This window comes from Acanthisitta chloris, unplaced genomic scaffold, assembly GCF_000695815.1.
Source record: "Acanthisitta chloris isolate BGI_N310 unplaced genomic scaffold, ASM69581v1 scaffold4841, whole genome shotgun sequence".
In the NCBI taxonomy this organism is placed as follows: domain Eukaryota; kingdom Metazoa; phylum Chordata; class Aves; order Passeriformes; family Acanthisittidae; genus Acanthisitta; species Acanthisitta chloris.
The window spans coordinates 274,300-286,728 of NW_008657587.1; the positions used below are offsets into that span (position 1 = coordinate 274,300).

Sequence of the window (12,429 nt, forward strand, 5' to 3'; positions counted from 1 at the left end):
AAAATAGAAAAGAAAATTAAGGTAGTGAATTAAATTTTGAAAGCAAAGTCCTGTACAGGATCCACCTGAGACGTTGATGCCCATCTGAAATTTGTGTATGTTCTAACAATTCCAGGCCTATATTATTGCTATGTTCTGAGTCAAACAGGTGGTGATGTAGGAAGGAGGAATTTTGTTATGGTGGATAAGGATGGCTGCAAATTTCATCTCCAAAGACTTGGATTTGTAGTACATGGAGTTTGGCAATAACAAGCCTGCACGAATTTCATTGGCATCTCTACACCTGATGATTTCACAATATGCCAATCTCATCTGACACAAAAGATTGTCATTTAACAGGAAAACACAGAGAGATCTTTCATTAACACTCCCTTTAACTTCAGTGCCTTCCAAACATCTCGAATACACCACAGGAGCACAGGGTTGATGGCAAGAGATGACAGATAAAACCCTTTTAAATAACACCTCTTTAAAAATTTAAAACTGCTTTAAAGAAAGATACTGTATTTATAACTGCCAATGGTAAAAGAGAATGACTGTTCAAGAGAGTTTTTTTTAATCAAACATCATGAAATTCAGATTGCAAAAACATACTAAGACACTGGCAATATTTTCAAAGCCCGAAGGAGCTGGTTGTCACTGGAGATGATAGACTACAGCTTGGAGCAACAAATCAACACATCTTCATTTGAGAAAAGCAAAAAGGGGTTGACCAAATGAATGTGCAGAGTTGGGGTTTTTTTGGTTGTCTTTTTATATTTTATTTTTAGCTTGCTTTGGGGTTGTTTTTTTCCCCACCCAATCTGGGAAAAACATCTCTCTTACCTCCCTCTGCAAGATCAAGTGTACTTTGCCCTCTTAAAGCCTAAAGCAGAGAGGCCAAGAAATCCTGTTTCCCTGTGTGCTTAATAAAATTACACCCTCAAGTAGGTTGGGAGAAAATTCATAATATATATTAATTGAACGAGTAATCATATGACCCCATGGACAAACCCTGCAGTGTATCACAAATTATTCCATTAATTAAAGTACCTTTGTCTTGAGGTGTCTCTCAATTTCAAAGCCATGTTAAAAAATAAACTTCCCTGCCAAGTTTCCTGACAATGCCTTTGATTATTAAAATGAAATAATATTAAGGGTTGACTGTGCTCTTTACTTTTATAGTAAACATCATATTCTGCTTTCCTCTCAGAGATTCCCTAGAGGAAACTGATACATTTCACACAGTAATGTTCATCTTCTTTCTCTGAGGTGCTGGATGTGCTGCCATAATGTTTGCATGGCAAATGTTGCTATTTTATACAAAAACACCATTCCTATTTCTTAAAACAACTATTAAATACTTTGCTACTCTTAAGATCATATTTTAACCACACTAAATTTTAGAACAGAACATCCAGCATAAGCATAGTGTTAAAAAACAGATTTGGAACTGGGACAGAACTGTCCAAGAAAACATGCACTGCCATCACCAACATAATTCTTAGTAGTACTATGAATTTTTAAACTGCAAGTGCTTTATAAGTATCATAAGTAAAGATTTTGGAAAAATCAATTTAAATGCTTTATCTGAGCTATTTTTTACTTCTAGTTTGGAATCAAAATTTATTTTGCCTTCATAGTGTTCACTTGTACAAAAGTGACTACATGAAACTGAAGTCACATAGTTTCCATCAAAAGGATATCGGACACATTTTCCTGCTCAGTGCCTAAATCAAGGGAGTGATGAGCTACATTTGTATTCCAAAAAAATCAATCTCTTGAATATGAATCTGTTAATATTTTCTCTGATCCATATTTAAAGACATTTCTACTGGGGGTTTCCAACATATACCAGCAGAAGATGGATGGAAAATAAAAACTGTGCACCTCTGTGAGATTTCACCTTCAACCTATCACATTTCCTATGTGTGATTCTAACTCAGTCATGCAGTCTCTGCATATCATACACACAGCTGACAGCAACCTTTTTATTTCTCCCCTACAAGAAACCCACTAATAAGCTTTTCATCCTTACCAGAATATTCTTCAGGTACAAATGTGCCAGTTTAAAAAAGATTCTCTTTCTTACCTTGGAGCATGTTAGTGGTGCTCACTAGGAGGCCTTGAGTTCTAAAATTAAATGCAATTTCCCATCTATTTTTGATGGACAGCCATAAAAACTGCTACCCAGAAACAGTGCAACAATATGTGGAAATGAATAGTGGTGTGCAAAGGTGACATTTTCTGTATTTAAAAGATGTCATCTGAATGGAGAAATCAAAGACCTACATTTTCTAAAAATTATTCTCAATGTATGAAAGCCAAGTGAACTATTTTGAATATTTCTGCTAAAAAAACCCACAAACTTCTGATGCTACAAAACTAGATTACCTATCGTTACTTCTTCTGTTTATTTTTTACTGTTGGGTCATTCTCACTAAGGTTTCCTACCCTATTGCAATTGCTTTCACTCTTCCAAATATAATGTGCAACTCTGCTTTGACTTCATGGGATTACAGACTGCAATTTAAACCCCAAGGACTATATTTAATAGTAGGAAAAGAGATACTGTGAGTGCATGAAATAATGGGAGGAAAAAAAAGCCAAGAAAAACACGAACCCACAGTTTAAAAATAACATCTCTTTTCTCTCACTTTTTCTCTTTCAAGGCACTGTCTATCTGATAACAGCTTTCAAATAAAATTGGGAAAATTAATCAGAATAGCCTGCAAGGGAATAAATAATCCTGCCATTCTGCAAGGGGGAGTTTTCCATTCAGCAACATCTCTCTTCCACAATAAAGGTAGGATGGATCTGTCTATTGACTGATCCTGGCATTGCATACTAAGGCAAATCCTGTCTGCACTGACAATTTATAGGCTTTTTTCATTTGGCACTTGGAGAAGTGGCCACACCATGGCATTACTGTCAGAGGAGATGATGTACCATTGTTACACCACCTGTAACACAACCCCAGGATTTACGTCCAGCTGAGTGAGAGGACGAGGCAGGAGGGATAGGATTTCAACTACAGTAGCCACTGCCATCAGCCTCCAAATCATATCACAAATTTATGGCACATGATTGCAAGTTGTGGGGATTTATCACCCTTTTCATGCGCTTTAAAGGGTCTGAATGAAATACAGCACAACAGTCCTTTGACTTACAGCTCAACTCCCCACGTAGCCTAGGGGCTGCTGGTCTGCTCAGAGGTGATGGGAAGGCAATATCCAGGAATGGTGATTTAGAAGTATAGAAACACAAACCGAGGTTTTATACCACTAATAAAGCCTATCAAGAGGGCTTTGGCACCTCCCCCCCTGCAGCATGCCACACACCATGCTTTTTTTTTTTATGATAACAATTTCCTAGCACTGCACTATCTTTCAATTAATTGATTACATGGATAAGGTTGTGTCATGTGTCCAAAGTGTTTGGAGCTTTAAAGCTCATCCTTCTCTTTTCTGAGAGGACAGAAGTCGACATAAAACAGGTGCAAAGCCCAGGTGCAAAAGCCACTTGTAAATATATTAGTGCATAAATTTCCCTTTGCAAACAATTACATACTGAATTACACAAACTCATTAGAGCCCTTGTTTCTCAGTACCCAGCAAGGACTCCAGCATTTTTTAAAAAATTCATTTGTTCTTTAATTAAGAAACATGCTTATTTTTATTTCATGAGCCTGGGCTATAATGCAAAAAGAGCCAAGAGCACTAACCATCTCTGCTTTCACTGTTCTGTGTGTGGAAGTATGAGCACTTTACTACATAAATTGTCCAAGGCAGAGAGATCAGAACACTTTTACAACCTTTAATATTAGGCACTAATGCTGATCTGGCCGTAACACTGATTCTTGGTATATCTCATAACTACAGAAAAGCAGATGAAAGCTCATTTTAGCACAAGGAACAGTGAGCACACCAATCACTTGTGCAGTTAGAAGAAAGTCAAAAGGAATTTTCTGTCTGGGACTGAAGAGGGTGAATCATCATTTCCAGCCCTTACAAACAGGTCAGTAATTCTGACCTGTGCACCTATGCTGATCTGGAGCCTTTCCTGAGTCTAACCTATTTCTGCTGAAAATCAAGCCTAATTGAACCCTGGAGTGGGCTGCAGACTCCTGCTTCCAGCCACTCACAGCACAGTCTCAGCTGGAGCAAGCTGCTAATTGCTACACATGAGATTATTTTAATTTGTTCAAAATGTACTGGTTTATCCACTCTGACATACCTGGGCACCTGTTCATTACTGGGTAATACTTTAATGGGTTATTCCTCTCAACTTCTTCCAACAAACACAGAAGATCAGACTGTACATCTTTGTCTGCCATAATACAATACACTATTAGTAAATACATATTTTTCCTTTCCATCCTATACATACACAGGGACTAAAACATAACAGGATCCCTACTAAAGGATCAGACAAGTATTTGTGTCTGTATATGCTCATCTCTCTGCAATATATGAGCATCATATATATACTATATATATATATATACACACACATCTGTACATACACACAATACCCATATTCATGTACAGCTGTATTTTATTCCACACAGATCTGAGCAAAAATTCCTACCGGGATATACAAAGCAGCTGTGCATAATTAGCTTGGATTCTTCTTGGCAATTTAAATATTGACATTACAGATGTTTCTACCTAGTTCACATCCATTACATTTACAGAGCAGATTACAAAAGATTTCGAGGTACTGAGTATATTTTTGCTGAAATGCAGATGATGAATCCCAAAAAAAGATTACTGCAAGTTTGTCATCAGCAAGTTTTAAAGTAGGCCCAGAACTGCACACATTTGTAAAGAAAACTTAAAAACTGCTATGCTGAGTTATACCCAGAGCTGAGCATCCCATCTCCAGTAGGGCAGGACTAGGAAAAAGGGGTGGGAAACAGCCCTGGTTTGCCAAATATGAGACTTTTCTGTATGTGTTTGCTTCCATTGACTTAGAGACTTCCTAGGCCACCATCTTATTCCAATTTATTCTTCTGTTTGCCACAACAGCTCATAGCAGTAAGTTTCATAATTAAATGTGTGACATTTGACATTTCAAATCTCCTCTAAATCCAAAGTATTTCTGCTAGAGACACTGCTCTCAATTTAAGAAGTTCAGGTTCAGACATTTAATTTTGAGATAGTTTTGGGGTGGATTTACTGAGATATTTCTGCTTTGCAGTTCAGATCTAGAGATATTTCTATGTTTTCTACTACTGATTTTTTTTTAAATGAATATTTTAATATGAAATAATGAGCTCAGTCTTTACATCCTTTAAGCAGCCAACAGGCAGAAACTGAGAATGAATTGACAAGTCTTCAAAAACTGCTAAAGCACCACCATAAGAGAAGTTGCAATGAGCACTTACATTTTAGCCAAATCTTTTAGTCAGAGCTCAGGTTTACACATAGGATTTAAAACTCAACCAAATCTTTGCAAGCTGTTTTTTATTTGTTCATTTTTAACCAAAAAGAACAAATAAAGATATGAGGATGGAATCTTTCTTTGCTTAGCTTGAGAGGAAAAGAGAAGTAATTTTGATCATACCAATATAAGAAATACAACATGGGAGAAATACCTTCCTCAGGGTTAGCAGACCATGTCCACACAACTGGGATCAACCTAGGGTCTAGCAGAAGGTTATTAAGGATTTAAATTACAATGCAGTGATACCTCTATAATTAAAATTCACAGCAAAGTGCAATAGTTTATATTTTAGTATTAAAATGCATCAATATTTCTATATCATACAAAACATTTCTACTAAGCCTCTATGAAAGCTTCCATCTGATGAAAATTAAATATTTGATCCTTATTTTCCCTGGTAGATTCAGGGGTAATGTTAGTTTGGATTTTACCCAAAGAGTAAATAATAATTCTCTTATTACAAGAGTCTCAAAAAGCTTTTATAATTATTTGGTTCTCCTTATACATTGCAGGCAGAAAACCATTTCTGCTACTGTTTTGAACTCATTGTGTTTCTTTGTTCTAAGACCATTATTAATGTCAACAGTTTTTCAAGCCTTTAATTCAAGTTTTATTTAAAAGTATACTTTGACACCCAACAAAATGCACCTCTTTGCTTGCAATTACATTCTTATTCAAACATTCCCTTGTTAGGAAGGCATTTGGCTTGGGGAAACAGCAATGGCTGCATTGCAGATTTCCTGTGTAAAACTCTCAAAGGCTGAGTAAATCTCCTCATCATACTTCGGAGTAAAATTCAGCACAGCAAGAATCATCAGCATAATAAATATATGCAATCCACATCCTCCTTCAGACCTAAATGATCAACTGATGCTTGGTGCTTGCACTAAAGGGCTGTTGATGTTGACACCATTTCGGTTTTCATGCTATTTAGGATTTGTCATGCTGAACTCCCCCTCCAGTTTAATCTTCCAGGAAGTTTATTCTTATTTTAAAATATCTGCAAAACTCCCTCAATAAAACACCAAGAAATGTATGTATATGCAGAATGCAGTAGCTGCTGTGACAAAAAGACTCAAGTATCATCCTAACGCTGATACAGGCAGGAGCAGAAGCCACTGGGAAATTTCAGATGCTTTCACCTAGATAAAAAAACCTATATCCTTTACTTTGCTCTTCCAATGGCTCTCTGTGATTCTTTTTTAAATTTTATTTTAAATCTCCTGGTCAAAGGATAACTTTTAAAATAACCCTTTGATTTTCCTTTATGCTACTGGATTTAAAGGTCAAAAGGAAGAAGTAGACCTGGAGGCTTCATTAAATTCAATGCACTTTGGTTTGTTTCACAGCTCTGGTAACCTTCTTCTACCATAAACAGCAAAGATTAAAAGGAACAAAAAAAACCACAGTCTGGAAAATACTACCATAATATTTGAAATGTATCCAAGCTGATACCAGGTGTGTATCAGGCAAAGATGACTTATTTATCCTTGCCCCCTTGCCAGGCCAGCCTGCCTGCTGTTTACCTGCCCTGGTATATTTTGATTCCATCTATCATATGCAACCTCATTTGTATTAATTTGTGTACTAAACGTGTTGTTCCTAGGTTCAACCCATCCTGGCAGGTTGTTGTTGATAAAAAGATCCCACATTTACACCAGTTTTCATCTACCTGAAGCACAGCCCTGCAGTATTTCACAATGCAGAGCTCCCAACAACACTCAGTGCTTCAGACCCTTCCTCATGCTTCATCCTTCTTTGCAAATTATTATTTTATGATACTGAAGAAGCCTCTAGGCTATTCTTCTTAATTCCTTCTGCTTCCTCTCTGAATGCCTTCAAATGTCCCTTTATTTCTAGCAATTATTTATAGACATCTGTCAGTCCTGGCTCCGTGGCTGGAACATGATGTATCCAGGCTATTATGCAGCACAGAAAGCAAGTTACTTTTTTTAAAATGCAATTCTCCAACAATTTTCCTAACCATTGCAGTTGAGATTTTACCCCACCGGGCTTGCAGCATATTGTTGGAAGTCACATAATGTCAAATGTGTTTAAAATAATTTCTGTTAAATGCCTGCAGCAAGTGGACTGAGATGGCTGCCAAGTTCACTTAACCATCCTCACTTTCCAACCTTTAAACAGGGAGATATCCAAATGTTTCTCCCTGCCTATGGAATCCATAAGATCACAGTCATCCTCATTAATGTGCAGAGGTGAGGCTGCAGCAGGACACAGATCCTAAACCCTTGAGTTGGCAGCTGGATAGACCAGAGATCTGTAGGAAATAAACTTGGCCATAACTTAGAAAATAAACCCAACAGAAATCAGCAGTACAGTTAATACAAAACCTGTTAGTCAGTTGAAAGATTGTCATAGGTGTCATTGAATCAGGCTCAGCTATTATTTCCCTGGTATATATATACTAACTGCAGTCTCATAGAGAAATTGAAGATGTTATAAATAAATAAAACAGGTTGCCCAGTGATGTGGTGGCTGCCCCAGCCCTGGCAGTGTTCAAGGCCAGGCTGGATGAGACCTTGAGCAACCTGTTCTGGTGGGAGGTGTCCATGCCCATGGCAGAGGGTTGGGACTAGATTATCTGTAAGGCCCATTCCAACTCTTAAATTCTATGATTCTAAAAAATGCAAACTATTTCCACAAGTCTTTCTATGTATTTATATTTACATTTATTTTAAATAAATGGCCTCCTAGTTTGCGGTTTGTCCAGGAAAAGACCTAACAGAAATCTGAGCACATCTATGGTCAGTTTAAGCACACATTTCAGTTGTACTTTTGTTATTATTTAACTCCAGATTATTTTCAGGACTATGCCAATTTTCCCAGAAAAGAGCTAATTAACTGTAACTAACTATATTATTAAATTTCTCCAGGAAAAATATATCAAGAAAGAAATATGTATCTGTATTACCTAGTATTCACACATTTTTGTCATTAATTATAAGATGTCAAGCCCTAGCATGAAATTCAGATGAATAGTTATTCATGTAATGCAGATACAAGTTTATATTCTCAGCACTTATGCTCAAGTATTTGCCTCTCTAGGAAAGTGATGACACATAAATTGTAGGTGTCCAAATAACCAGTGGTGTTTGCTGTGAGTTCAAAAATCAAACAGAAAAAATTGTGAATGGCCTTAGTAAAACAGAAAATGTATTAAAGCACCACCAAACTCCATCCTCACTGGGACTGTGTGCGAAAGATTCTTCCATTATTCATAGACAGATAAAATAAATACAAAAATTACACACTGTTTCCATGTTTTCTTTAGTTTTCTTCTGCTTATACCTATCTCCAATGGCAGAGAAAGGAGGGTCCTTGAAAAGGATTTGACACAACATTAGAGGAGACCACAAAGTTTCTAAGAGGACTGGAGCATCTCCCCTATGAGAACAGGTGGGGAAGTTGGGGCTGTTCAGCCTGGAGAAGGGAAGACTGTGTGGAGACCTCAGAGCAACTTTTCAATATCTGAAGGGCCTACAAGGGAGCTGGAGAGGGACTCTGTGTTAGGAACTGCAGTGATAGGACAAGGGGTAATGGGTTCAGACTGAAGGAAGGAAAGTCTAGGTTGGCTGTGAAAAAAAGTTTTTTCCTGTGAGGGTGGTGAGACACTGGCACAGGTTGCCCAGGGAGGCTGTGGCTGCTCCAAGCCTGGCAGTGTTCAAAGCCAGGTTGGCTAAAGCCTTGAGCAACCTGCTCTGGTGGGAGGTGTCCCTGGCCAGGGCAGGGGGTTGGGACTGGATGATCTGTAAGGTCCATTCCAACCCCTAAAATTCTATGATTCTATGATTTCATTGTGATTTCTGTGTTGTTCCAAAATTAAGGAATTAAACCATCAAATCATTAAAGAAAAAAAGTCACTTTGCAAAATAATAAAAAGCTGAAACACACGGGATCCCTATAATGAATAATTTAAGGCAAGTTAATAATATCATAATAATATCATCTGAATGTCTTAAAAAGGCCTTAGAATCCTTCAGGCAAGTTTCACAGTCCAGTATATCTCCATCCTTCTGTATATAATTGTGCATCTCCCATCACTGAATCATTGGAATCCATGGAAATTTACACTTTGATCCAGTGACCATCAAGACAAATCCGAGATACCTAACTGAGCATTTTGTATTTTTAGCAAAAACAATTTCAGTGAATGGGTTTGATTCAGAGCTCGAATGAAGATGAAGTTGGCTGTGATAGGAAACACAGTTCTGCACACAATATGCAATGCAAAGCCTTTCTTTTGCAGCTTCAAAGAAGAAATACAACAGCACAATTGTAATCCAAAAGGAAGGAATCAGGACTCTTCCATGCAAACACAGGCACAGCAAGATGTCTATCAAGCTATGCAATGCAACTATTGATTGGGAGCAGCAAGACAGCAGAACCTGATGAATAATTTGCAGATATATGCCATAAAATTTGGAGAACTATGGAAAACAGATGTAAACAACATGAAATCTTGGCTAACTGGATGCCACTTGCATAGGAAACTGGATGCCACCTGCATAGGGAGCTATGTCAATTCCAGCCAATGCTGATTCTACATGTTCACTTGAGCACAAAATAATTCTGCAGGTATTGGTGTCCTTGACACCAGGAAAATGAGGTTATGAAGTTTAGTGTGATGAATACCTTGAGGAAAGGGGGAGAGGAGAAGGAAAAGAAAGTTGAGAAAAATTATTCAAACTTCAACAGTTTCAAGCAGGAAAGACCAACAAAATACTAAATGCTGCATGGATTTATTTGGGTAAAGACCAAAGGGCAGCAGAGAAAATAGATGAAAGCAATTAGAGAATCCAGTGGAATTTTGACTGAGAAACACATCTGCTGGCTCAGAAGCATAAACTTCAATATGAGGAATGGAAAAAAAGGACAATCAAAGATAGTTTATAAGTGAACAAAAATAGAGAACTGCAAGTTAAAGAAAAATAAATCCATGCCAGAGATAAGAATCTTGATTAGAGTTTGAGTAAAGAAAGAACATATAGTAGGCAACAGTTAAATACTGTCCCACATTATTATTATGTCCCTGGAATTAGCAGTCAAGGCTTAGCATTAGACTAAATATTGTGTGGTTACATGTGGTACATAGGAGGTAAATTTCTGCTTTGATGGAGAGAGACAAAGCTACTGAAAGACTGGCAGGAACTCCCAGCTCACACCCAGAGCTCATATTCCACCAGCAGGATTAAAGCTTAAACACTGCAGAGTTTGAGCTGTTTGGCACCAGTTTCTTTTACTGAAATACTGGATTTAGGGGCTCTGAATCTACTAAACTGCTCAGTGGTCTAGGAATGTGTGTTTAAATGGGCATGACAAGAAGATGTTGTAGTTTAGCTGAAAATGTAATAAAGTTGGTCCCTGGATCTGATTAGATAGTCACACTCTGTACAGCTATTGACTGATTGTGCAAAGGAATCTCTGACAACTCTTCTTAGTTGATTACAAAACACAGGGAGAATGGGAAGTGGGAGAGTCTTAGGAAGTTTCTTTTGAATTCTGAATGAGCAATCAATCACTGAAATAAATTAGGAATGTACTAGAGACTATAACAAAAATTAGTACTCTCAAATATGAAACACATTTCTTGTTTGAATTAAAAGATCACTAATAGGTTCATCACAAGATTGTCTCATTTAAGGTAAATAAACATTTACCCTAACATTTTTAATCTGATGAAAGAGCAGCTCACAGTGCATTTCATACCTACAGCTGTTCAACCATGGGCAACTCTATGTGGAAATGCAAAATTCACCAGAAAGGTTACATGATTTCTAAAAACTGCATAAATAATAAAAGAAGGACAAAGAATAACTTCTAGTCCTATCAATATATAATGCAAGGAAGTGAAAGGTACTTGTTCAGAGTAAACAAAGCACATGTCACCACACTAAGCTTCAATGAATATTAAATATTCATACCAATGTAATATACTTGATTCCAGCTTTCATTTCAAAATATTTCTCACAGTTTCATCACTCGATTCAATTCTCAAAGTGTATTTTTATCTTGTTTTAGTTGTTGTATCTGCATCTACAACATCTGTTTGTCAACACAGCTCAGTATTTCTATCTGCCCTACAATATTAGTTTATTCATAATGGGCTTTCTATTTATTTCTACTATTTACTAGACTCATGCTGTATAAACAAATAGAAATGCCCCTTCCAGCAGCTAACCTTACAGAAAACAAAGGGAGAATTCCCACTCTGAACAGAAATCATATGTGTTATTTGGTCTGAAACTTAATAATATCCTAAGGGTCTTTGTTGATTCCAGATATGAATAAAAAAGTGTAAACCTAAAGCAAAGATTTCATTGCCAATGATATTTTACCTTTTCTTCTTTACTGCAGAGACTTGACTGTTTTTCAAAAACCATTACCTGCTGTCCTAAAGGTGTGCTGCTCCCACTTCTTGACGTGGGGAAAGGATTCAGTGAGCCACAAAATGAGTAAAAAGTGTTGTACAGTATGATAATAATGCATTAACCAAACCAGAATTTGTTCAGGCCTCATTTAAAGAGATATGATAGGCATGGACTTACCTGTGGCAGATCCCTCCATGACATGACCAATATAGGGTCCTTCTTTGAACATTGGCCTGTTGTCATTTTGATCAATAACAGAAATATCCAGGCGGACTGGGCCATCAAGGGTTTTCCCACTCGTATCTGTGACCTCAACTTCAAGCTGTATGAACAAAAGGAGAGGAGCAAATTCATTAGTTGACCATCAGAGTGAGCAGAGAGTAAGAAAAAAATGCTCAGATGAATGCTGCTGTAGTCAAACACTGCCAAGGACACCATTTGTAGCCAGTTCTTCTGGACTAGGCTCAGAGCAGATTTCTGACCTAAGCAAAATGGAAAGATGATGTACATTCACATCAAGATACCTCTTGGCAGCTTAAAAATTCCATACTGTCGGAAGAAAGAAAAGACCAGAGTATAGGAAAAAAAGAATTACACAAATCATGTGAAAATT

The 12,429-nt window shown here is 37.3% G+C and overlaps 1 protein-coding gene across 1 annotated transcript in view; it reads right to left on the reverse strand.

The window, feature by feature from the left end:
* CDH13 (cadherin 13) overlaps positions 1–12,138 on the reverse strand; it is a gene marked incomplete at its 5' end in the record, with an annotated part of 202,264 nt that extends 190,126 nt beyond the window's left edge. The window contains one exon of the mRNA XM_009084771.1: positions 11,994–12,138. Within this exon, the coding sequence (XP_009083019.1) occupies positions 11,994–12,138 (145 nt within the window). The remainder of the gene's footprint in view (positions 1–11,993) is intronic.
* Positions 12,139–12,429: the final 291 nt, after the last annotated feature.